Source organism: Pipistrellus hanaki (genome assembly GCF_964339955.1).
Source record: "Pipistrellus hanaki genome assembly, chromosome: 11".
Taxonomy (NCBI): Eukaryota; Metazoa; Chordata; class Mammalia; order Chiroptera; family Vespertilionidae; genus Pipistrellus; species Pipistrellus hanaki.
Window position 1 is genome coordinate 23,968,017 of NC_140513.1, and position 27,720 is coordinate 23,995,736.

The window sequence follows — 27,720 nt, forward strand, 5'->3', positions numbered from 1 at the left end:
GGCTAAGGACTCTCCTCCCCAACCTGCCCCCCCCCCCCCCGCACAAATTTTGTGCACCGGGCCACTAGTTTCCAATAAAATTCTGATCACTTCCTGCCACTATCATTACATTTTATAATAATAGTAATTATCTTTTACCTGTGATGAGAGACATCATGTACTTTTGAGCATCAAGCAGCAGCAGTGCCATAAATTGCTAGCCCCTTTCTCCTCTTATGATCCCAGTTTATTTTATTCTTTAAGTATTCTTCTCAGAAAAATTAGCACACTTATTATCCAGCATACTTCAAATGTTAATGTGCACGCTGTACTGGTGCTGTTATGAAACCCATTTTTCTCAGGAGCTAAAATTATGTTGCCATTCTGCTTGGTGCTAGAGGTTCTGTGCTTGAAACCTGTTTCCCACATGCAAAGAGCCAAGGTTACTTAATTAGAATGCTGAGCTAGAATGAGAAGAGTCTGACACTTAATATAGAATCTGTAAACTAGTTGGGGTGAGCAAGTATAAAGCCTACACATTTTGAATGAACTATCCATCGCTGTGGGGACAATAAATATTTGAGCAGACTGGCTTTGGGGCATGTTTAACATTGTTCCTCCAGGGTCTCTACTAAATTCTCACTCTGTAGCTTCAACTGCCCCAAATCAGAGTTTTGGCAGTTGGAAGCATTTTCTTCATACTGAGTTGAAATCTGCTAAAAATTTTCACTCATTTGTTTTTGCTCTGCTCTCTGGAGATGTCTGCTCTCTGCTCTGTGACTGCCCTTCAGAGACAGGAAAGGGACCCTGTCCCCACAGTCTGCTCTTCCAAAGCTCAGTTGTCTCAGGTCTTTATAAGACAGGTTACCAGTCCCTTAACCCCTATGGTCAGTCAGTTTGTCAATGTCTCTCCCCTTTTTAAAGGGGGTTGCTGTGCTGTCCAATAGGGTAGCTACTAGCTACAGGTAGCTAATTAAGTTTAATAAAAATTAAGTAAAAACATCAGTGCCTCAGTCACATAGCCACATTTCAAGTATTCAATAGCCACATTTGACTAGTGGCTACCATATTGAATAGAATAGAACATTTCTATCACTGAAGAACTCTATTGGACAGTTCTGCTTTAGAGCATTCTAGATGTACTTCTAAAAAGGGACAAACCAGGCAGGATATCATGACCCAGGTACAGTCTGATCAAGGTGAAAATTAGCAGGTCTCTTGTTGGATACAATTCTATTAATGCTTTCCAAGAGAATATAACCTTGTTATCCAGCACTGATTCATAATCAGCTACACACCCAAGTCTTCTAAAGCATATATTGGTACTCAGGTAATTGGCCATTTTCATGTAAATATATGTCTTGAGATTTGTCATCATTACATTTCATCCTGTTAAATTTGTCCCAATGCTTTGGCCTATCAAGAGCCTCTTTGTATCCTGAACTAATCCTTTCCATATACAAATAATCAATTTATCAATATTGCTATCTTTATATAAATCAAAGTTTAAAACATCTGGCAGAAAAGGCCCCAGGATAGAGCCCTTCACTTACTATCAGAGACCTCAAATCAAAGTATTCATTCAACCAGTTAAAACCTTCTCTCCTCATCCCCAATACATACATCTCCACCTCAACTATTCCTCTAACTCAAGTTGTCAGGGAGGGGAAAGGTTAATAAATACTCCAGATTACTAACTGGCTGGTTAAAGTGGCCTGGAAAAAAAACAATGAGGAAAGGAAGGAAGTGAATAATACTTAGTCAAGGGCCAAATGAGCAGGACAGAATTCTGTGGAGCTACCTTATCCAGGCCCACACACCAGCAGAGGTTGGAAGGTATTAAAGTATGAGTCATTTGGAAGATAGGCCAGAGTTCTGCTGTGATGAGGGAGGAAATCAATAGGAAACAGAAGCAATGTTTGGGAGCTAGCCAATAAGTACATCAAACTCAAGGCAGTAGACAGGACAGACAGGCAAGGGTCACATGGAGACGGAAGCAAAGAATGAGCATGTGGGACAGAATCTGGGCATGCTCCGTGGGCTCCAGAGCCGTGCTGTCCAATAGGGTAGCTACTAGCTACAGCTAGCTAATTAAATTTAATAAAAATTAAGTAAAAACATCAGTGCTTCAGTCACATAGCCACATTTCAAGTATTCAATAGCCACATGTGACTAGTCGCTACCATATTGAATAGAATAGAACATTTCTATCACTGAAGAAAACTCTATTGGACAGTTCTGCTTTAGAGCATTCTATTGTAGATGTACTTCTAAAAAGGGACAAACCAGGCAGGATATCATTTTAGTATATTTATTTTTCCTTTGCTTTCCTTCAAGGCCTAGCTCAAACACCCAATTCTGGGAATTCGCTCCATGGTGGGTCTGTAATTATACACTATTGGCAAAAGAGCATTCTGAGCTCTGCAGTTCTTAGTGATAATGCTTGGGTCTAGAGAGCACTTAGTATGGAGATCCTAGCACAGCTATTTATTAATCATTAACCACAATGTGGTCCTTTTTCTGTCTGGGGAAGGCATCCTCCTTGATACAGCAATTAACTTTGGGGCTAAGATGTAAGGCAGGAGGGAAGGATAGGGGAACACTGGCCCAGCCAGCCACATTGGCTAAATTCATCTTTGTAACTGTAGAAATAAAAGCTTTTCACCTTCTGTCCACATACATTGGATAGGCCATCTTGGCCAGGCAGTCAAGAAGTTGAAGTCCAGATCTGATTTGCTTGATTTAAGAGATCTTGTCATCGTACCTGTGGGCCCTCACTAAATTTTCAGTCTGCCTCTTTCTCTTTTAATTTCCTGTGCCAGAAGCTCTTAGAATTTCTCATAATAAGACCTATCAGTTCTATATTCTAAATCTCTCTAGAATCTGTCCTTTTAGTTAATACTTCAGCTAATTTATCTTCCCTCCTTTCCTACACAGGCCGCACACTGCCACCTAAGTGCTCTAAGAACCTTATCTAACTAACCATGACCTTCTCCTCCCTATAACCCTTCAGTGGCTGCCATGACATCATAAAGGCCTGCTCCGTGGGCCCCCAACTACCTTTCTGGTTCCAGGTCTTTCCACTCTGATATGTGGCACATGCTCCAGCTTCCCCATTACTCATAACTGAGATGCCCATTCACATCTCTGTGTCTTTGCACTTACAGCTCCCCCTGTCTGAAATGCCACCCCCATCACGTGCACACTTGATTTCCCCTGGGGAATTTCTATGCCCATTAAGGTTCCATTTAAATCTCATCTCCTCTGAGAAGCCTATCCTGAACCCTCAAACAGACTTCAGTGATCCATCAGCTGTGCCCAAACACTGCAGACTTTGGTCATAACACATCCTGTGTATGACACACATGAGTCTGTTTCTCCCACTGAACTGTGAGGTCTCAAGGGCAGGCAGCACATCTGACTCATCTCTTTCCCCAGTTGCCAGCACAGTGCCTGATTCATAGCAAACACTTGCTAAAGGCCCGCTAGCATGAACAACAATCTTTGCCATTATAAGGTTCTACTGTGACCAAAAATGAAGACTATGAGGATCCTCTGTGTGGTTTTCTGCTACCATGGTCCTTGGGTCCACCCATGCTGACAGAGGCCTATGGACAAGTGGCCCTGGCTAGTATTTGAGGATGTGGGGAAAAGCAAGAGGCCTTCAGCTGTTCCCACTGAAAGCCTCACTATACACTGGCTGCTCCCCCAGCAGACGCTGTGACCAGCACAAATCTATTCCGTGTGTGTGTGTGTGTGTGTGTGTGTGTGTGTGTGAAAACACCGAACTGGCTGCCTTAGCGAATGCTCTTATAGGGACCCGTCTGTGGGTAGCTCTATAGAGAGAATTACAAGCAAGAAAGAGAAACTTCTTAATAGACTGAAGTGGGATGAAACATTGCTATGCTTGCATGGCTGGCGAGGGAATGTAGAAGCTAATAGCAACATTATTTTGTGTTTTAAAAGTATGCCATGCCTATGGTAGCCAAGACACTTCTATCTCTATCTTCTTTAGCCTGTTCTCCACCCTGTGGATTAGACATGGCAGAGCTGGGGTGGTTATTTATAGATAAGGAAATGAATATCTGGAGAGGTGAAGTGACTTACCCAAGGTCCTATTTTGAGCACAGGCCCATAGAAATGAAGCAACTTTCCCAGGGTCATGAAGTAGTAGTAAGACCCATAACATATGGGGGTTTCTTTTAAAATCTCTGTTGGCTTTTCTTCAACAAATTGGGGTGGTTTTTTGTTGTTGTTGTTTTTGGAAAATATATTTTATTGATTTTTCACAGAGAGGGATAGAGAGAAACATAGATGAGAGAGAATCATCTATCAGCTGCCTCTTGCACACCCCCCACTGGGGATGTGCCCGCAACCAAGATACATGCCCTTGACCAGAATCGAACCTGGGACCTTTCAGTCCGCAGACCGATGCTCTATCTACTGAGCCAAACCGGTTTTAGCCAAGTGTTTAAAATCAGAAACATTTTCTAGCAAATTGAGTCTGTAAGGGGCTTTCAGGTATCTCTTGGGAAATTTAACTAGATGACATTAAGCTATGAAATTCTATGAAACTTAGTGTTTACTGTGTCCCAGGCTCATGTAACTCCACAAAGTATAATTATCAGCTTGCAAGTAATTTCCAAAACAAATAGCTCTCTTGCCCAGCTCAGCATCATTGGCTGAATTCATCTGACACCAAAAAGTCTCCATCCCTTTCCTTACTTATCCCATCACTTAGTCATCAATCTGTTCTTTCCACTCCTACTCCCTATAACATGGCAGCTCTATTACTTCGTCAGTTGTTCATTTCCTGCCAGAGATAACTAGGATTTAGAGCTAGAGGCATAATTTCTCTATAAGTCTAGAAAGCAGAACTGTCATCATGTATTATTGAAATCTTAATTTAATTCCCACTAAAGGAGAATTAAATTGACTAGATTAGTGAAGGTTCACTCTATTTGTCCCTCCTCAGAGAAATGACTAAATCCACTTGGGTGCCATATTTGTTAATGGGCAATGGGAATGGAATTTTTCATAGGTCAGGGTAGGCGTGTAATTTTCTAGAATGGAAAATGTCTACCTTGGTTGGAATTGACCAAGTTATTTAAGTTTACTTTGACGAGAGTCTCCCTAGCCTCCTTGCCCATCTGAATTGGGGAAAAACAGGAGCTAATAGGTGCTCTGTGAAAATAGATACCCTACCTATCTTCTGATCCAAGAGTCCAGGCTCTATCCACTAACCACACTCTCTTCAGGGTGGTAGTTGTGTTTATTAACGTTTCCTGAGAAGTGAAGTGCAGTGTCTAATTTTAATGATAAAGTCTGCGTAATAATAACATATAGCATCCTATTTGAATAATATCCTATCAAGAAGTCCAAGGCCCTTCAGATTGAAGAATTATGGGTAGTTCTGGGTGTTGTTGGCAATCGTTGAGGATGGCTAGTCTGTCTGGGTTTGTTTTAGTTTCTCTCTTGATTACCAAGAACATGCTGACACTTAAATGTTAGAATAAGATGTGCTTTTGTTGGTGGGGAGGGGGCTTTTACAAAGGGCTAGACCAGGCCTGCCCCCTTCTTTATATTTTCCAGTGGAGCATCAGTCTTTGCTATGTGACTCCCACAAAGGTGTCTGTCATGGCTGAGCCAGGCAGGCTTCCTTGAAATGAGATGAGAGTACTAACAATAAATGGTGACAATGCAGAACATTAAAAAGCACAAAGGAAGTCTTCATCCTCATGTAGAACTTGCCCAGGATATATGCTGATAAAATCAGATCTGAGCATATCCTGAGCTCCATCTGTTAAAAGTGCTCACAGCCACTTAAGAGAATGCCAGGCAAAAAAGACCTGGCAATACATTTTCTGCCTGCTAAAGTGACTAAATTTCCTTCCCTCCCCAACCTGGCTAAAAATATAACCAGAGTGTGTCACACACACGCGCTCACACACACACACACACACACACACACACACACACACACACAGCTTACCATTTGTTGAACAGATTGTGACAGAATGTCAATTAGCTAAGTGTTTAGTATGCAAACATCCCCAGTCCTAATTTACCCAGAGGAGGACTTGGAGGGGGAACACATGTCAGAGAATTAGGGAGCAAGTAAGCTGCCTCCAGGGATGCGGGCAAGAGAGGATGGGGCAAGTGCTAGAGCCAAAACTCAGGACCTAGTTGACAGGTGAGAATGGTGCAGTTGCCATTGACATCCACCTAGTGGCAGCAGTTCTAGCCAGAGGCACCTCTAACTTGATTGGTTCAGGCGATGACTGTATATCTTGTGCCATGGGCTCCAGCAGGCACTGGGGTGCTGAACCATGTGGAAGGTTACAATTCCTCAGCAGTGGTTTCTTTCAGGCAGGAAATGATCTAGGTTGTTCTAACTTTAAATTCTAAGTCAAGGGGATAAAATCTGCTGGAAACGGGGAGTTGAAGTTTCCAAATGGTATTAAAGCATCATTAGGTTTTAGTACATATTCTATGCCAGAGTAACTAAAACTCCAATGGGTGAAGAAATAGCAAAAACAGGATGGGCCAACCTCCCACCTAGCCACCCTCCTGCTCCTTCTCTCCGAGATTCTGCACTCTTCCATGTCTCTTGATCCACTCTACTTATCAGTTTATTTTGTTACTTAGATTCCACATGTGAGTGAGATCATGTGATACTTATCTTTCTCTGACTGGCTTATTTCACTTACCATGATGCTGTCTCAAAGGGTAAGAGATTCTATTTTTTACTGCTGCATAGCATTCCATGGTATAAATACACCACAGCTATTCTAAATTGTGCTGCTATGAGCATAATTTATGGGTACATACATTCTTTCTGATTTGTGTTTAGGTTTTTTTAGGATATATTCCCAGAAGTGGGGTCACTGGGTCTAATGGCAGTTCCATATTTATTTTTTTGAGGAAATTCCATAATGGCTGCACCAGTCTGCATTCCCACCAGCAGTGTACTAGGACTCCCTTTTCTCCACATCCTCACCAGCACTTGTCATTTGTTGATTTGTTGATGGTTGCCATTCTGACAGGTGTTAGGTGATAACTCATTGTCATTTTAATTTGCATCTCTCTGATGATCAATGATTTTGAGCATTTTTTATACATAGTCATCATTCTTAATTCACATAATAGTCATGAAAGGTAGGTGTTACGCTGTCCATTCTGTGTGAGGGAAATGAGGCTGGAATTTTAAGTAACTTGCTCAAGGTCACACAGAACATGATTTGAATTAACTTATCTCTGACTCCAGAACTTAGATGTTTTTCTTTCCTCTTAGCCTTGCTGTGTCTCAGTAGTTAATTCCTATTCACCCTTGAAAACTGCTAAAGATCATCTATTCCAGAAAGACTTCTTTGACCTCCCCCTCCCCCCCATCTCTCTGTCTTGGTTAGATGTTCCTTCTCTGTGTTCCCTTAATTTTCTCTGTATGCTGTTTTTTTTTTATATTTGCCTTTGTTTCTATAGGACCCTGCACAGTTTGGAACACAGAGTAGGTAGTCAACAAATTGAAGAAAAAGGAAGAGCAAGAGGGAGAGGGAAAAAAGGAAGAAAGGAGAGAGAAGGGATTGGAAAGGATAATATATTACTACCTTATTTCATTAAATATAAAAGAAGTAGAACTAGAGGTAGGAGAGAAAGGTAGTTTAAGCATATGACCTCCTAGATTGAAACCAACCAGCTTTGCCACTTACTAGTATGTGACTTAGTGTGCAGATTCAATGCCTGTGCTTCAGTCTCTTCATCTATAAAGCAGAGATATCAATAGGACCCATCGTAAAGAATGTTGTAAAGACTATATGAATTATCTATATATATAAAAAGCCAGCAACCATAACGGCCATAACAACCATAATGACCAGTAGCTATGATGCAACTAGACCGAATGGCAGCACACCCAAACAACTACAGAACCAGTCGCTATGACATGTGCTGATCAATAGAGGGTACACGCCAAACATGGTGGGTGGCCATGGCAGGATCATCAGAGAGATGCAAATTAAAATGACAATGAGTTATCACCTAACACCTGTCAGAATGGCAACCATCAATAAATCAACAAATGACAAGTTGCATAATAGCCTTTTGTTATAAAGGATATAATATATACATGTATGTATATATGCTCTTCAGTTTCCTAACTCTACTTGTTGACATTCTAAGCAGAATAATTCTAATGCAGTTATGAATAAATAGAATTATAGCCCTTATCTTTCTACTTACATGGCAGCAAAATGAAGTACTTCACCTCTACTCTCAGAACATTTGAAAATATTAATATTAAAATTTATATTAAATATTGATGTTAAAATTATCACACTGTATTATATTCTAAATTCACATTTACTTGTTGTATACCATCCTCAATTAGACTGAGTTCCTTGAAGGAAAGGACTTCTGTTTAATTCTCCTCTATGTCTCTAATTCTTAGCAAATAAATGTTCTATAAAAGTTTGCTGAATAAATATTGTAGAAAAGATCTGTATGTGTGAACAATAAAATTTAAAAATGAAGTAATATTTGCCATACAAGAAGCTCAGATCAAGAATGCTCAGAAAACTATAAGGTAGGAAAAGGTAGTAGAACAGATAGTTAAATCTATGAACTTTAAAGTCAGACAGTCTTGGTTTTGAACCCTAACTCTGGTACTTATAAGCCCATGTAACTTTGGAATGTAATCTAACTTCTTTAAGCAATAATTTCTTTATCAGTAAAATAGAGATAATACTAGTTGGAAGAACTAAATGAGATGATGTGTGTAAAATGTCAGGTACCCATTATGTGTTTGTAGAGTGGCTGACATATCATTAGCATCATTGTTATCATCATCAAAGGCTTTGTGATGGAGGCACTCACTCTCTGGATGGGCAGATACCAGGGGAGAGCACCAAACAGCCAGGAGGTGTGAGTAAAGGTACTGGGGTGGTAGAAGTCAAGACCAAGTAGGGTGGGTAAGTAACACTATTAAATTGGAATATTGGCTATTTTCAGAAAAGTGATGTTAGAGAATAGTGGAAAGTTGGCTTTAAATGCCAGCCTGAGAAATTTAGTCTTTTTAAGAACTATATATTTTTATTGATTTCAGAGAGGAGAAGGAGAGAGGGGGAAAGATAGAAACATCAATGATGAGAGAGAATCATTCATCAGCTGCTTCCTGCATGTCCCACACTTGGGATCTAGCCCACAACCCAGGCATGTGCCCTGATTGGGAATAGAACTGTGATCTCCTGCTTCACAGGTCGACACTCAACCACTATGCACACCAGTCAGGCAAGAAATTTAGTCTTTATTCTGCCAGTTACCCTGAGACTTTACAGGATTCTAAATAGGGTAGTGACCAGTTCAGAACTAGCTATGGTGGGAATGTTCTGGTTGTTTGTACATGATGGCCTAAGGAGGTGAACAGAGATGAAAGCAGACACACCATTTAGGAAGCCTTTCCAATATTTCCAATAAGAAATTGAGGTCCCCTCTCGGATGACAGTATAGGACAGAAAAGAGGGATGAGCATGTAGGACACTGGGAAGAATGAACTCAAAGAACTATATCCAGCTGGAGGTGAGAAGCAGAGTGAGGATGCAGAGTCAAAGACAATTCTGAAGGCTTGGAACTAGGCGACTGGGAGCATGGTGCAACTACTCTAGCACAAATAAAACACAGAGGGGACTGGTTTTAGGGGAAGAGATATTTGGTTTTTTGCTGTGCTAATTTTAAGGTGCAGTGGTATATTCAGATGATGAATGATAACCAGAGAGTCCATTTAAAATGTGACCTTAGAACTCAGATATTTACTTAGAGTATATCTTCATAGAGGTGATAGTTAAAGGTGTGCCACAGTTGGATCAATGTCTAAGGGTGAGAGTATAAAAAGAAAAGGATCAGGCATCCTACTTGGGAAATACCTCCCACATCTAGAGGAATGAGAAAGAAGCCTGTGAAGAGGGATGAGGAAGGGGGAGAGAGACAAAGAATACACTACCATAGAAGCCAACAGCTGGGAAGGTTTCAAGGAGGGTGGCCATGGTCAGAGGAGTCATGAGCTACAGCAAGGTCAAAGAGAGAGAACTGAGGACCACTGGACTTGGCCTTTAGGAAACCATTGATGACTCATGAGAGAATAGAATGTGGAAGAAAAAACTAGGTACAGATATGAAGGAATGAAGGAGGTGTGGAAAGCCGTGGCCAAGTGGCTTGGTTGGTTGGAGTGTCATCTTGTACACCAGTGTTTCCCAAACTTTTGACATATGTGTACCCCTTCTATAATTTTCGTAACACTGAGTACCCCTCGTACTCATGAGAACGTAGAATTAGGCGCAGCTAAGCACGGTGCAGTGCATATCCCCACCAAACTCCGGTACAACGCGTACCCCCACCAAACTCTTCCCGAACCCCTGGGGGTATGCGTACCACACTTTGGGAAACACTGCTGTACAACAAAAAGGTTGCAGGTTTGATCCCCAATCGGGGTACATATGGGAGGCAACTGATCTCTCTCTCTCTCTCTCTTTCTCTCTCTCTCTCTCTCTCTCTCTCTCTCTCTCTCTCTCTCTCTCTCTCTCTTTCTCCCATCCTCTCTCTAAAATCAATAAACATATCCTTGGGTGAGGATTTTAAAAAAGAAATAGTGTGGAAAAAAGAGGTAGACTGAGAGTACATTGTCAGTTCATGAAGTTCAGGAATGAAAGGATAAAGATGTGATGGAGGCTCAAGATGAGAGCAGATTGTTCTTCCCCAGAAAAAATAACCACCACTAATGTTTATCTAGAGAAGCAAATGTGTCTACACATTAAAACACATTAAGAAATAGAAAGTAGCTTCAGTGGAGGAGGCCAGAGGAAGGACTTTGGAACAAACTAGATTGGAAGTCAGGTTACAGACATTCTGAAGTGTGAGAACATGTTATCTGTATGTGCACAGCAGCATCTGTTTTAGCAGAGACAGCCTCATTTATCATGCATCCACAGACTGAGAGGGAAACAAGAAACCCTCTTCCCCACTTAGGAAAAACAAAGCTAGACCCACCTTTGAAAAGAATTCAAACATTTTGAAAAACTATTTTAGCAAGGAAGGAATACTGAGAAAAAGAAGTGTACAATCTCTTCCCCTTCTTGTCTTTTCCACCAGATGCCCTCAAGAAAAATGCCCAGGTGTATCATTAGGACATTCTAACGATACTATTAACACCATCCAAGTTTATGGCACTTCTATCTGCATAATGCTTTTATTTTATTTAAAAACAAACAAACAAACAAAAAAAACACCCACCTCTCATGATCTTTTGTATTCTCACAGAATCCCTGTGAGGTATTTTTTTTTTTACAAGGGAAGAAATAGGATCTGAAGGAATTGAGCAATTTCCCCCAAGTTAGTCAGATCCCCTGGCTCTATTTATAGGATGTTTTCAAATACCATTCACCTGATCTTCACAGTGAAGCACTCTAGGTATGACAATCCAAAGTTTTGCAGAACTCTGACCTCTTTGGTTTGGGGCCGCTATAATTTTATCAGAATGGCCTAAAACTACATTAGGTCTGGGGCTCTTTTATCAGGTCATGTTTGTGACTTAAATAGTGGTACCCAGTGCTCCCTTTCCAACCCATTGTAAAGAGTCCTAGGACAGAAGTACTTAGCAATGTGCTTCCTCCCCTCTCACATCTTTCCTCCATTTCAACCAGGCCCCTGAGGTGCATGAGCAAGGCCTCAATACTCCAGATGGGTCAGGAGGCAGGAAAGCAATCTCCCTCAATATCTAGTTTGGGCTGGTAGGAAGAAGGCCAGACTTGGAGGTTGATGGTTCAGGTTCCAGGCTCAAACTACCAGTCTAGCTCTGTGACCTTAGTCAAATCACTCTATATCTGAGCACCAGTGTCTTTTCTCTTTTTCAAGAGTTTAAGGTGAACTGAAATAAATAAATAAATAAGTACAGTTTAGGGTGAAAGTGAGTTTATTAGTGAAGCAGTGAGACAAAGAATGGGCTACTCCACAGACAAAGCAGCCCGAGCACCAGGCTTGCTCTGAAAAATGTTTCCTAAGTCTACTGAAAGGATCCAGTAAAACACTTATGCAAGTAGGTCCCTGTGCTGGGCTTAATTTTCTTCTGTAGCTGTCTTGAAATTCTTAATTTTTGAAGGAGGAACTCTGCATTTTTATTTTACGTGGCCGCTGTAGCTAGTCCTATCTATACCCTGACCAACTAAATTAAAACTCCTCGGAGCTCTACAGACTATAATGAATTGAATTAAATTGTTAGGACGATTCTCAATCCTTCCTCTGCCTGTTAGCAAAATTTGACTCAGTTGATCACTCCCTCTTCCTTGAAACATTTTCTCACTTGGCTTCCAGGGCACTGCACTTCTCTGGTTTTCCTCTGCCTACTGGCTGCTCCTCTGCTATTTTCTCCCTAATCTATTAGCACGTCCAAAGAAACTCCCGATCATCTCTTGCAAACATGCTCCTCCTACTCTTTTTCATCCTTTCATGGTAACTCCATCCTTCCAGTGGCTCAGACCAAAAACCCTTGCCATCGTTTTTTACTGTATCTCTCCATGTCCAATTTGTAAGCTGCTCCAGAATTGACCGCTTCACCACCGTCATCACAGTCCAACTCTCTCCCCCAGATTACTGCAAAACCTAAGTCACCTCCCTGTTTCCACCTCCTCCCCTGTGCCCAGGGGTCTGTTCTCCACACAGTTGCCAGAATAATCTTTTCAAAATATAAGCCAAGCCTCATCACTCCTCTGTTAAAAGTCATCCAATCACTATGCATCACAATCAGAGGAGAAATCCCCACAGGAGGTATCAGCCGAGCCTCCTACCACACCCTCACCATTGGGTGGTGCCCCTCTCCCCTCTGCCTAGAATGCCTTCCCAGATATCAGTCTGGATGGCCCCTCATCTCCTCCAGATCTACGTAACTGTCCCCCATCAGTCAGTCCTTCCCTGAGTACCTGATTTGCAACCACCATCAACTTTCACCCTCATTCCTCATCCAGTCCTTCCCTGCTCACTTTTCTCCAAAGCATTCATCGCCATCTGATATGTACTGTATTTTATTTATTTGCATATTGTTTATCTCTTCCCATTAGACTGTAGGCTCTGTATGGACAGGACTTTGTGTCTCAACTGCTATATAACCAACACATAGGATAGTGCCAGTGAATGATGGTAGAAAGTTCTGGAACAGATGATGTTATTACTAGCATTAGGTTACAGTTGCATCAGCCCCTCTGAATGTATAAGGTACTTTCACAGTCTGTATGTCCAGGAAGTTGGTCCTGCATACAGGAGTGAGGCATTTATGGGGACTACTGTGAGCCAGGCCTCCCACCAGACTCAACTGTGGAGATAGAAAGGCAAGTCTAAGAGTTTGTGGCCTAGAGGGAGGTTTCATAAATTTATGCAAATAACTCGAGAACAAGGCAGCATTTGTTAAAAATATCCAGCCTTTAATGCCTAACATCTCACATTCTGCCAGTGACGCTGGAGTTTTCTACAGAGAGAAGGGACAGTGAACCATGGCTTGTAAACTTACTGTGTGGCTATTTCTGTCCCAGGCAAGTTTCTGCACTGGCCTGCTTATCACACCAGACACCTTGCCTAACTTCCAATCTAATTTGCTCCAAAGTCCCTCCTCCACCCAATACAGCCCTCTAATTAACTGTTAAATGGAAACCTCTCCCACTTACAGTCCCTCCACATTCTGCTCCTACCGAAGATACTGGGAGCATGAGGCAGGGGTGGGATCAGCTTTGGAGGGTTGCAATAGAGAATAAAGAACCTAAATATGTCCTTACAATGAAGATGATTATATCTCTCCATGAGCCTGCAGTTCACAGAACTCAGAGACTACATCTGTTCATCTTTGTGGCTTGACAGCCTTGCCCAGTATGTAGGACAGAGTGGGCATTCAGTTATGTTTGCTGGATCGCTGACATGGATGTTGTAAGCTCCAAGTCAAGACAATCCTGTTTAAGAAGTACTTCCTCATCTTCTATAAGGTGCCCCAGAGGTATTCTGTAAGGTTATTTTATTGAGCTGTCATAAGAAACAACTTAACCAGTAAGAATTAAAACATTTTTAAAAAAAAAGAGAGAGAGAACAATATTTAAAATGCAAATTTAAGTTATAAAATGACATTTTATAATTTTCAAAGTTTCTTTTAATTTGCATTTGATTTCTTTAAATCCTTTATCTGAAAATCCAAAAATAATCAAGAGATAGATTACAAAGCATGCCTTCCATTTCCTTCAGGATTCCTTTGAATAGGGACTCTCTGAACTTATCTGAAGTTTTAGAGACTTGTGAGAAAGAATGAGGAACTAAGAAACTTAAAACTAAAGCATTAGGATCTGCTAATTAAAAGCCATGTTAAGTTTTGGCGGTGGTTTTTTTTGTTTTGTGTGTGTGTGTGTGTGTGTGTGTGTGACATAATTTTCAATACTTTTCAGTGTGTATGTTCATATAACACATACATTTTCATACCCAGGCAAGATCAAGCATAAGAAGATAGCCCATCTTATAATCAGTAAGAGGTGCTGTCGGCAATACGAGAAAATTTGGGACAGGTAAATCCTTCCTTAGTTCTCGTTTCTTTGTATACAAAGTAGGAGGAGGAACTAGATGGTTACATGGGCCCTTCCAGTTCTAATGCATTAGAAGTCTATGGAAGCAGGGGCACCTATTCATATTATAAAGGATCCCTTTCAAATTTTCTGTTTCTGAAAATTTGACTTGGTTTCCCAAAATCTGGTTACTATATTTTTATTATTAACTAGAGGCCTAGTGCACAAATTCGTGCATGGGAAGGGGCTGGCGGGGGGTGGGGTGGGAAGGGGACACAGAATCTTGACTGGCTGGTCCCACCCCTGATGGGGAGGGAGGGGCCGATTAGGGCTGGGGCCAGCGGGTGGGGGAAGGCAGGAGGAGGAACCACAGGAGGTTGGCCAGCCACAGTGTGCATCAAAGCGACTGGTCATTCTGGTCATTCTGATTGTTCTGGTCATCTGGTTCCTTGGCTTTTATATGTATATAGATAAAAGCAGTCAATGATTAAGCACATTCAACATGACAGGCACATAAAATGCCTTATATTGATTATTTGATTCAGTGGTCCCAATAACCCCATGAGGTAGTTGATGAATTGTTCCTATGTGCGAGAGATAAAGTGGCTCCATGACTAAGGTCACTGAATTAGGGAATATGACAACACTCGAATTGAAACTCTCATCAATTTACTCTATGACTCCAGGACACGATATTAACCCCAAGTCTCCCAGACTGGCTGCAGGTATCAGGGGTTCAGTGTTCCTTCCTTAGGTGAACAGCTGTGGTTTTCTGTGCTTTTGCCTTCACAAATGGGGTGACCAATTGGAGATGGGGTGACCAATTGGAGATGGGGTGATTCCTTCTGCTTCGGCTTTGGTCGGTGCCCCTCTGTCATGGTGATGTTTTCATTAGGAAAAGCTTCTTTACTTCCCTGGATGAGTACCACTGGGTTTCACTAGTTAGCTTGAGTCACTTGTGAATGATTGGGTTAGCAGAAAAGGGTTCAAATTTGCTTTGAATTCCTATTTTAGGTCTTTTTTCTCATTTAAATTCTTTGTTTAAGTATTACATATGTCTCCTTTTCCCCCCATTTACCTCTTCCAGCCTGCTCCCAGCCCCCAGCACATCCTCCTGCCCCCCTAGTGTCTGTGTGCATTGGTTATGCTTATATGCACACATACAAGTCCTTTGGTTGATCTCTTACCCACCCTTCCCCTGCATTTCTTCTGAAGTTTGATGGTCTGTTCGATGTTTCTCCGGATCTATTTTGGTTTATCAGTTTGTGTTGTTCATTGTATTCCACAAATGAGATCATGTGATATTTCTTTCTCTAATTTACTTATTTTGCTTAGCATAATGCTCTCCAATTCCATCCATGCTGTTGCAAATGGTAAGAACTCCTTCTTTTTTACAGAAGTGTAGTAGTCCATTATGTAGAGGTACCAATCCACTCATCTACTGATGGGCACTTAGGCTGTTTCCAAATCTTAGCTATTGTAAATTGTGCTACTATGAACATAGGGGTGCATATATCCTTTCCGATTCTTTCTGATTGGTGTTTCTGATTTCTTAGGACATATTCCTAGAAGTGGGATTACTGGTTCAAATGGGAATTCCATTTTTAATTTTTTAGAGGAAACTCTATACTAATACTGTTCTCCACAGGGCTGCATCAGTCTGCATTCCCACCAGCAATGCACGAAGGTCGCTACGCTCACACCACCACCACCACCCCACCCCACCCCACCCCCCCGCATTCTCACCAGCACTTGTTGTTTGTGGATTTGTTGATGATTGCCATTCTGACAGGTGTGAGATGGTACCTCATTGTCATTTTGATTTGCATTTGCATCTCTCAGATGATTAGTAACTTTGAGCATGTTTTCATATGTCTCTTGGCCTTCTGTATGTCCTCTTTCGAAAAGTGTCTGCTAGTATTTAGGTCCTTTGCCCATTTTTTTTTTATTGGATTGCTTGTCCTATTTTAGGTCTTTACGCCTATTAATCTAATTCTATAAGAGCACATACAGCAAGACTTTACATTAATTTGCAACAGATTAAGGTTAAAAAAAATGCCACATGGGAAAAAACAATGTAAGATTAATTTCACAAGTATATGGCACTCTTCATAATTTTCACATTTATTATTTTCACTTTCACAAAAACTGTGTGAGGTGCACAAGTCAGGAATTATTTTTACCCACTTAACAAATAAGGAAAGAGAACTATAGAAAGGGGTGGGTGACTTGTTCTAGGACGTGGATCTGGTGAGATCCTAGTGTTCTACCTATGCCACCCCCTCTGTAAAACACAACGTTACTTCTTGGTATACAGAACCAAGTGGCTGCTGTACCAAAGGCTGTGCCATGCCAGGCTGGGGCTGTGGGCTCTTGTATAGCTAGCAACTGTGCTAGAGGGTGGGGACAGAGCAGCAGCCATGACCCCTACTCACACCTGTGCACTGTGATAAAGAAAGTAGAAGTAGCCAGCAGCTGTGTTTCAACCAGATAAAACTTTTAGGCGGGAAGTAAAGTGACAAGTGAACTTGTGTGTGTGTGTTTTAGATGTTAATTGCTTTTGAAATTTTTAAAAAGGCAGCTTGAGGAAGTCGGACTAAATAGCAGGAAGGTATTGCAGCAAGATGGATTTGGGAAAGGACCAACCTCGTTTGGCACTGCATCAGACACGTGATTCTCACCAAGAAAACTACGTTCCAGGTAATGAAAGAGGTTGTAGCTTTTGGGAAGAATTGGGGCTATGATTGTTTTCCCCTTTTTTATGGACCTGGCAGAAAAGGGGCATGATTATAACCACAGGTGGGAGGAGGGGTTGTATATCTTCATGAGGTACCTTCTAGTGCTAGGATTCTAATAAGCCAGAGAAACACAAGGAAATAATAAGTAAATTATTAATAAGAAATACATTTAAATGAAAGATAGTGAAAATACTCAATACTGGATGGTTGTGGTTAAACAAGTACATACCCATGTGTATCTATGGTATGTAAATTTGGTAAAACTTTTGGGAAGTTTATAGCAATAGGTAGCAGGAACTGTAGTCCTTATTCTTTTGGTTCACTAAGTTTACTCATTGGGTCTATCCTAACACAGCGTTTCTCAAAATGTTTTGCAGAATTTAGGCCTTGAGGCAGTGTTTTTAATGTTTTCGTGCCTTGGGCCCCTTTGACGTTTTGATGAACTCCTAGATTCCTACACTCTTTTTGGGGGGGTTCCCAGTGCAAATTTGCTGTAACTCCACAGGTTCTAAGAAAGTCTACATCAGCGACCCATTGATGTTTCTCAAACTTGGATAGCACCAGAACCTTTTTTTTTTTTTTTTTTTTTTTTTAATGATACCTTTAATATTCCAAAGAACTTAGAGAAACATCATCCTATGGAAAAAATCCAAAGGAAAAAAGAGAGCTGTGTGCATGAGTATGTTCATTATAGCTTTATTTACAATGGCAAAAAAAAATAATTGGCAACAACCTAAATGTTCAACACAAGTACAATAGAAAGACTGGGTAAATGAGAACACATCAACTGATTAAGAATCATGTAGTCATTAAAGTTATAATTATGAAGACCAGATCATGGAAAACAATCTGATATAATGTTTGGTGAATAAGTGATAAAATTGTGGTATAGTCTCATTACAATTTTATATAACATAGGAGTTAGATGGGTATGAGGAATAAAATGAAAAAAAGGTTATAATGTTAAAGGTGGAAGAACATGGCTGATTTTTTCTTTTATATGTATACAATATGTGAAAAATATTTTGAAGAAATTATAATAATAGGTTGGTAGCACAGTTACATACAAAAACTGACCTTTTCATTTTAAAAGGTTTACTGTTGATCCTAGGCGTTCTTTGGAAGTATGAGGATAAATAAGGTGGAGTCCTTGTCCTCAAAAAGCTAGGAAAGAAGTAGACACCCAGCATAGAGTCCTTTGCCATAGAAGTCTTGCTGATAAATGTCAGAATTTGTTGCTATCTCCTATAACTTTCATTTGATCTTACAGAAGTGATTGGAACTTGGAGTTTGCGAAACAGAGAGCAGCTCAGGAAAAGAAAAGCTGAAGCACAAGAAAAGCAAACGTCACAATGGCAGTTTGGGTATGGTATCCTTACAAGGGAAAAAGAAGCTGATATATATTTTAAATACGTTTATATTGATTTTTAGATAGAGAGGGAAAGGGAAAGGGAGTTAGAAACATCAATGAGAGAGAAACATTAATTAGCTGTTTCTTGCATGTCCCCAACTGGGGATCGAGCTCCGAACCCGGGCATGTGCCCTGATTGGGAATCAAACCAGTGACCTCTTGGTGCGATGCTCAATCCACCAGCTGGGCAAGAAGCTGATATTTGTCCAGCAAATGTTATGTGCCAAGTACTGCTGAGCACTTTCACACACTATATTTTATCATCCCCACTATCCTGTAAATCAGGAGCTGTTATCCCTATTTACAAAAAAAAAAAAAAAAAAAAAAAAGGAAACCAAGTGTCCAGTGGGTTAAATGTCTTGTATAAAGTCATAAAGCTGATAAAGTGGTAAGAATAGAATTTTATCTCCCGTCTCTTTAAGTTAAAACACCAGGCAATCGAATTATGCTGCACAGAGGCCTGGTGCACAACCACTCTGGTAATATAAACACAGAAGAATTTTGTTTTGGGGAGCAAGGGACACCACTGAAGAAATCTCTTAGCTTGTTCTCCAAGCTTCCTTAGTAATCCTTATAGAGTGATTAATTCTCCAGGAAGGAAACCAAAACACTGTAAATGAGTGATGTGACAAGATAGTTTGGGAGTTCTTAAATCTCCCATCTAAGTCACCTGTCTGTTACCCCAGGGAGGGAGTACAAGAACATGATTATAAATTAGGCAGCATCAAACAGCATCCATTTAGAATATGATTGTAAAAGGACATTTCTAGCTTCGAGATGGAAAATAAGAGACCAAGGAGCCAAGGAGCACAGCATCTATTGAAGCCAGGATTTTTATCACTTGACACTGTGGGCAGGATACTTCTTAGTGTGAGAGGCTGTCTTGTGCTTGAGGATGTTTAGAAACACCTGGCCCATAGCAATCCTCTTTTCTCCCCAGTTATGACAACCAAAAATGTCATGTCAAATGCCTCCTGGGGCAGGTGGAGAGGGAACAAAACGGCCTCCAGTTGAGAACCATTGTTCTAAGCACTAGTCTTAAAAAAGGGCATTTGTCTTTTCTGCTACAATACCGCACATACATTCTCGCATTTACCAGTCGGTAAATAGGAGAATGTTGTCAGTATAATATGGAAGTTGTGTTGATTCATGATTTTTCCTAGTCAAAGGAGCCAGAATATTGGGAATAGAAGGAAAGGAAAAAGCCTTTATCGTGGCTGCTGCTTAGGCAGGATCCTTTTCAGACTGCATCCAAGGCTGTTCCCCAAGAGAAGGGTAGCAGGTTGCACTTCCTCCTATGCTCAAATTAATGACAACCTCCCTGGCTCAAAGTGCCGCCCTTATTTGCATAATCTCAGCACCTGCAAACCTGCATTTACATGGTTGTTTGTGGGCATTTTTATTATCCCCTGAGGCAGCCTCCAGTCATGGTTACCTACCTGTCTGGACTATCCATATTACTTCAAGTACCAATTGTTGTTTCTGCTAGTGTTGAAAAAGTTGCATAGGTTTTGAGTCATTTGGCCCAGCTCATTTTCTCCCATTTTAGTGCATGATTTTTCAGAAAGTGAAGTTTTCCAGGAATATGTTTATTATTTTTTAGCAGAAACATCTATACTTGGGTCCTCTGGCAGGTGACTTTGTTGAAGAGTATCCAATTAGCTCTCCGAATTCTATATTTGCCCAGCAACCTTCTAATCATTAATTGGCTTCCCAAATACTTGCTACAGAGAAAGAGTGCATTCATTTATCAGCCCAAATATTTTTTGCTGTGTGACTTTGCACTTCTTACTGTTCATTTAAAAATGGGTCTTTGGGCCCTAACCAGTTTAGCTCAGTGGATAGAGCGTTGGCCGTGGGCCTGAAGGGTTCCAGGTTTGATTCTGGTCAAGGGCATGTACCTTGGTTGCAGGCATATCCTCAGAAGGTGTGCAGGAGGCAGCTGATCGACGTTTCTCTCTCATCGACGTTTCTCACTTTCTATCCCTCTCTCTTCCTCTCTGTAAAAAAAATCAATAAAATATATATTTTAGAAAATAGGCCTGTGGGTTTACATATCAGTCTGTTTGAGCTGGTTGATGAGTTCTGCCCCTGAGAAAAGGAGCTAGTCTTAATATGCTGGTAGAATTGGGTTTCTGTGCTTGTTGCACTGGGGAGCCAAGGCTGAGGAAGTCACTGAAGTATTATACATGACACCTTGGTGAACCTCTTAGCAGCTGGCTGTTCTTGCTCTGGTGACACATTTCTGTACTGAGTACTGTTCTCACTACAGCATACCACAGTGAAACCTTAGTAGTTCCAGAGAGAAGCAGCAGGTGTAATGACTAAGAGCCTGGCTATTAAAGCCATGATTAGATTAGAAGCCTGGCTCCCCTACTTCCTAGGCATTTGATCTTGGACTATTTACTCCCTCTTTCTGGGCCTCAATTCTGTCATTTGCAAAATGGAGATAATAGTATCCACTTCAAAAGTTGATGTGAAATCATTATTCCTTATATAAGAACTTGAGGTCGGTGCACAAAATTCGTGCATGGGTAGGGTCCCTAGGCCTGGCCAGCAATCAGGACCAATTTGGGCCTTCTGGCTGCCACTGGGACCTCCCTTCCCTGGCTGCGAGCTGCCAGCTGCCAGCTGGGGCCTTCCTTCATTCCGTGCTGCCCCCTGGTGGTCAGCACACATCATAGCAAGCGATAGAACGCCAAGTCTCCTGGTCAAACTTCTGCAGGAACACTTTGCATATCAGCCTTTTATATGTATATAGATAAGGAAATTACTCAAAACAGTGCCTGGCACATGGGAAGCACTATAAGTTTCCTATAGGAACACAAGAGTGCTACTTTATATTTGGATAATTCATTAAAGTAAGTTATTACATGCAATTCTTATAACAACCACATGAGGTTGGGGAGATTCTACAATTTCATTTAACCTATGAAGAAATCAAGGCATAGAGCAGTTAAGTGACTTGCCCACAGTCACGTAGCTGATAAATGACATAATCTTTTTAAAAACTACCAGGAAGAATATGGGACATTTATATTACTCAGATTTCCTCATTTAGAGATCTACGTAACAAAATATTTAGGACTTAATATCTAGGAAAAAGTGTTTCCTGAATAATTTAGATAACTTGACAATAAGGATTTTTTTTTTAATTTACCTTGTTACCTTGGTTACTTGGAGTTATATTTTAAAATGTTGAGGTTTCATACCACCATTTTTAGATTTCCTTTTCTTCTAATTTATTTTTAATATTTTGACTTATCCTATTGCATACATACTCTTTTAATAATGACTTTAAACTTGTTTTGGTGAGGCAGTTTTTAAATTTTTTTGAATATGAAAATTTTCAAACACACAAAATAGAGTATATATACATTTTTAAGGTGTATAGGGAACTATGAGCCTTACAAAGATATAAAAGACACTGGTTTAATCACTAGAGAATATCTAGTTTATTTTTTTTTAATGTTTCTCTAGAAATAACTATGGATTGAGGCAGCCTGTGATCCTTGCCTTAAGCATGATCCTCCTAATAAATCACAAAGGAGTGTTAAGCAGGGAGAGCATTTCAGCCCTCTGGTTTGTAAGAGAAGGCTCTTTGGAACAGGTAGCATAGGACAGAATTTCAATGGGTTTAGAAAAATGATGAAGTGTTTATTTATAACCTTTTTTCTCCCCTCTGAGCCCATCTGTATTAGCCATCTGTATTTGGTTATATTTGCAGTACCCAACAATTTGTCATTGGCTGCAATTTCCATGTACATGCTTTGATCTTTAGATCTTTAATCTAGCTATTGTTTCACAGTAAGCATGACATGGCCACTCATGCCTTTCCACCAGGCTTTTTAACCTCAAGAAATGTTTTTTTGCAGCATGTGATCTAACTTACAGTATATCTCATTTGACTTTTTTTTTTTTCTAATCTTCTATGTATCATTCCAATTTTAGTATATGTGCCGAAGCGAGTGCTCAAGACACTGTATTAGATAAACAAGCCATATACATCACTCACCTGCAGATTGCAGAGACAAGGAGCAGTGTCTGGACTGAGGATGTAGAAACACAAATGTATGAGTTTACCCGGGACATAGCGGGACTAACTCAAACAGACTAAACCCAGAGACTAGTGTATAAACCAGAATGCTAATCTATTCACTTATAGCATAATTATACGTCTTCATAACCAATGAAGTATATGCTTTCAAACAAACACTACACTTGCTGGTGAGCAAGGCATGAGAGACACAAAGTTCCTGAGGGACATTCCTCTCCTGACAATTGAGTACATCTAGCCCTGCTCCTTCATTTGGCAAATGGAGGTTGAAGCACAGAGAGATAAAGTGACTTGTTCAAAGGTTGTGAAACAAGGCAGTGGGATACCTGGACTGTTACTACCAACCACTTACCTGAATTCTTTAGCCCTGTTGTTGATGCTAATTCTGATCTCTCCACAGAGAGAAAAAATACAAGCGGCAGAGGACGGGAAAAGGAAATCAAAGAGGCAGAAAGAACCAACAAAATACAGAACTAAAGGTAGAGCCTCAGTCACAATTAGAAAAGGAAATGATGGAGAATGCACTGGCACCTACAGAGAAAGAAAACGAATCACCTAGGAGTGTAACTGAAGCTCTCCCTTCAGTAGCCTCCCCAAAGAGAACTGAACCTGAGAAAAAACTTCCTGCCACAGGTCAAGAAAGCACTATGTGTCAGAAAAATTCTTCTGAGTACCAAGAAACAACAGTTCAAAACCACCCTTCTGAAATAGGCCAAGATATGGCTGAGCCTGAAGACCTCTCTCCTAAATTGTGCCTAGAAATCGCTGTAATTCAAGGTCCTTCTTCCAAAATGTGCCATGATATGGCTGGACCTGAAGACCTCTCCCCTAAAATGTGCCAAGAAATCGCTGTAATTCAAGGTCATTCTTCCAAAATGTGCCATGATATCCCTGAACCTGAAGACCTCTCTCCTAAAATGTGCCAAGAAACATCTGTAGTCAAAGCCCTTCCTTCTAAAACATATGAAGACATAGCTGGCATGGAAGGGTGCTCTCTTGAAGTATGCCCCAAAGCAGAAGTGCCTAAAGGTTACACTCTTGAAACCCACCAAACAAGAGCTGAACCCAAGGAAGACAGTACTGAACCAGGTCAAGGAATAGCTGGGACTGAAAGCTTTCCTCCTAAAATACAACAAGAAATACCTGAGCCTAAGGACCTTTCTACAAAAGCATACCAAGAAAGGGTTGAACCTGAACATGTTTCTCATAAAGCCTATGAAGAAATTTCTGTGCCCAAAGCCCTCTCTTGTAAGACAATCCAAGAAACACCTGCTCATGAGGAATGTCCATCTGAAATATACATTTACCAAAAAACACCTGAGCCTGAAGACTGTGCACCTGAAATATACCAAGAAAAACAAGGGCCTGAAGGCTGTGCACCCGAAATACATCAAGAAACACCTGGGCCTGAAGACCTCTCCACTAAGACATACGAAAATAAGAATGTGCCTGTTTTATGCTTTCCTGAACCTACCCAAGAAGTAGATGGGCCCCACGGCCAGGATCCTAACGCACACCAGGAAGATGCTACGGATGTTTATACTTTTTCTCGAGGTAGGGGTGGTTTATAGGGGACAAGTCAATGACATGCTTCCATTTATAATTAGAGCATCAAATAGTTACAACTACCTCAGAGTGGTGATTTATAGCCTTCTTCGACAGTCCTTGGTTATCCATAGTCCTTGGTTATCCATATCATTGGCTAGATTTTCATTTAACCAATGTCTGTCTGGCACATTTTCTTTCTTTCTTTTTTTAAATATATATTTTATTGATTTTTCACAGAGAGGAAGGGAGCGGGATAGAGAGTTAGAAACATCGATGAGAGAGATACATCGACCAGCTGCCTCCTGCACACCCCTCTTCGGGAATGTGCCTGCAACCAGTGTACATGCCCTTGACCGGAATCGAAACTGGGACCCTTCAATCCGCAGACCGACACTCTATCCATTGAGCCAAACTGGTTTCTGCTGTCTGGCACATTTTCAAAGAATTAAAAGAAAATAATTGAAAATATAAGTGTGTATAGTAGTTGCTTGTACATGCTATCCATTTCGGGAAGCTTTAGCCAGTGAAAGAAATAAACCCAATATAGGATAATGTGTGTGAAAATATTTTAAAGGATAATTAAGTTTAGATTTACAAGAAAACTTGAATTAAGTTTTTCTTGAATATTAAAATTTCCTGGCAAGCAAAAGGCAAGTAAATGCATGGCATACAGTACTAAAGAAGATACAAAGGTGTAAAATATGATTCCTGTTATCAGAAGTTATCATGTTTACCAAAAACCATTTCTATTTTATTATCTGTCTGAAAAGCTTTCTCCTAAGTATAGAATTTTGAAAAGAATGTGACCTTTCTTCAATTTGACAAGCCTCAGGGACATAACTGAGAATTTCTATTCTCTCTGTACAAAGCTGTAGATTATACTATAAGAAAATGGGCTGTCCTAGCTGGTTTGGCTCAGTAGATAGGGCGTCAGCCTGCAAACTGAAGAGTCCCGGGTTCAATTCCAGTCAAGGGCACATACTGGTTGCATCTTAATTCCCAGTCCTGGTCAGGGCACATGCAGGAAGCAACCAATTGAAGTGTCAATGTTTCTATCTCTCACCCTCCTTTCCATTCTCTCTAAAAATCAATGGAAAAATATCCTTGGGTGAGGATTAACAAACAAACAAACAAAACAAAAACAAAAAAAAAAAGAAAATGAGCTGAGATTGTCAGACCATAGTTTTCTCCAGGGAATTGTTTTCTAAAGAAATTCTTTTGATAGCTCATTTACTTTTTCTCCTTAAGAGTGCAAGAAAACCATGAGGTTAGTAGGGTTCCAAGTAATGTTTTAAAAATTTTTGCCTACCTGCTAGTTTAAAAAAAATAAAACAGTTATTTTAATTGCCACCTTTTTGATGACTAATGCTACTTGACATCTTTTCATAATTATTATGAATTTGAACTTTTTCTTTTGAGAATTGCCTGTTTGAATCCTTGTTCTGTTTTAGGTTTGGGATATCTATCTTTGGCTGATTAAAAATTTCTTTAAATAATAGTTATTAAACCTTTGCTTACATATAAGTTGTATATATTTTTCCAGTTGTTGCTTGTGGTTTAACTTTGTTTATAGTGCTTTTTGTCTTGTGTATGACATTTAAATTTTAATTTTAGTTTTTAGTTGTTCAAATGTGTCAATCTTTTCCAGAAAGCATATCTGGTCTGTGTTCTGCTTAGAAAGGCCTTTATAATCTGAAAATTATAGGATATTCTATTATTTCTACAACATATATGGTATTTTAATATTTAAATCTTTAGTTCATCTGTAATTTCTTTTTGTGCAAGGTCTGAGGTAGAGTTTTGTTTTTCTTCAAATGGATAGTCAATTGTCCCAAATCCATTTATTGAACCTCTTTTTATATTTTATTTGGTTTTACAGAAATGAAAGAAAAACCCAAAGCACAAGAACCAGAGACACCAGCAATTCCAGATGTTCCTCAAGAGATTAACCCAGAAAATGATGTCTATAGTTATGTTTTGTTTTAACAATGCTCAATCATAACAATTGTGAAACAAAATACACATCTTATTCCACATGATTTCTCTCAAAATATTGTAGCAATCTCTACAATATTCATTAATATTTTAATAGTGTGTTCTTTTTCCATGTATAGACCTTATTTGAAAGAGAAAACTAATGTGTTTTTCAGGCTATATTACATAGACAATAATCTACAGTGTGTGTGTGTGTGTGTGTGTGTGTATATGTATATTGGGGTGAGGATAGTGGTGGGAAAAGATGAAAATGAGAAAGGGGAGGGCTAAATAATTAACTTACCCCTAATAATTATTTTTTATTAATTATTTTTTTAATTTACACCTGTGGATATTGTTTCATTGATTTTCAGAGAGAGTGGAAGGGAGGGGGAGAGATAGAGGGAAAGAAAGATCAGTGTAAGAGGTACATATGGATTGGTTGCCTTCTGCATGCACCCTGACCAGGGCCAGGGATTGAGCCTGCAAATGAAGTATGTGCCCTTGACTGGAATTGAACCTGGGACTCTTCAGTCTATGGGCTGTCGCTCTATCTACAGAGTCATACCAGCTAGGGCTTGATTAATTCTTAAGAGCAGAAAAATTAATAAATCTGAGCACTTAAAATATGGGTGAGTAATATACTTGTAAACTTTGTTCAACTAATGATATAAAAATAGCATCAAAATTTTATTGAGGTTTTAGGTGTTTTTTTTTAAGTTAATTTTATCTTTCTGGTACTCCAAAGATCTTTAGTAGTGCTGAATGTATTGTGTATTTGAATTTGAATTTTCTGTTTTTTTATATATTGTATTTGTACATTAAATCATTATTACATACTTAATTGTGTGGAATACATCATGGTAAGCATTTCAAAAGTTAGAAGACTTATGACACTTTGTCCATCAGGTGTTTAATCTAGTTTTATGGGAGAATAAGACAGGAAACAAATAATGACTAAAGAAAATAGTAAATGCTAGTGCCATTTGAACAGTAGATACAATTAAGGGAATGCTCTCTTTTGCTGAAGTGATCTGAAAAATTATACGAGTGGAGCCTTGAAAGATGGAGAGGGTTTATATTATAGGTGAGGATAACAGCATTATTATGGTACGTGGAATGTATTATAGAGAGGAGTGAATTCAAGTGTTCAAGATGTTCAGTTAGTACAGGGTCCCTGTGGAATAGCAGCCTATTAGCTAAAAATCTTGTATTATTAGAGTGAACAGAATTTTGAATACTTAACTAAGAAGTTTATCCCTTACTTGTTAGGTAATGGGGAGCTAAGTGAGACTTTTGAACTATGAAGTGGCCGTTTTAGTATTTTAGGAGAATTTATTTGGTGATAATGGTCAGGATTAACTGAAAATGAGGACAGCCTGGGGGCAGGAGCAGGAGGCTGTTATTCTGGGTGGGAAGAAGTCAAAGTTTGGTTCA

The 27,720-nt window shown here is 40.0% G+C and overlaps 1 protein-coding gene across 2 annotated transcripts in view; it reads left to right on the plus strand.

The window, feature by feature from the left end:
- The window catches only part of HEMGN (hemogen), a 41,929-nt gene extending 14,807 nt beyond the window's left edge, over positions 1-27,122 (plus strand). The window contains exons 1-5 of one of the 2 annotated variants that reach the window (XM_084898755.1): positions 14,485-14,558; positions 17,133-17,255; positions 18,564-18,657; positions 23,162-24,315; positions 26,189-27,122. In XM_084898755.1, the coding sequence (XP_084754881.1) occupies positions 17,180-17,255; positions 18,564-18,657; positions 23,162-24,315; positions 26,189-26,295 (1,431 nt within the window). In that variant the 5' untranslated portion in view covers positions 14,485-14,558; positions 17,133-17,179 and the 3' untranslated portion in view covers positions 26,296-27,122. Of the gene's footprint in view, positions 1-14,484; positions 14,559-17,132; positions 17,256-18,563; positions 18,658-23,161; positions 24,316-26,188 lie in introns of those variants that run through there. The other variant, XM_084898754.1, reaches the window with a different exon arrangement.
- The last annotated feature ends 598 nt before the right edge of the window (positions 27,123-27,720 follow it).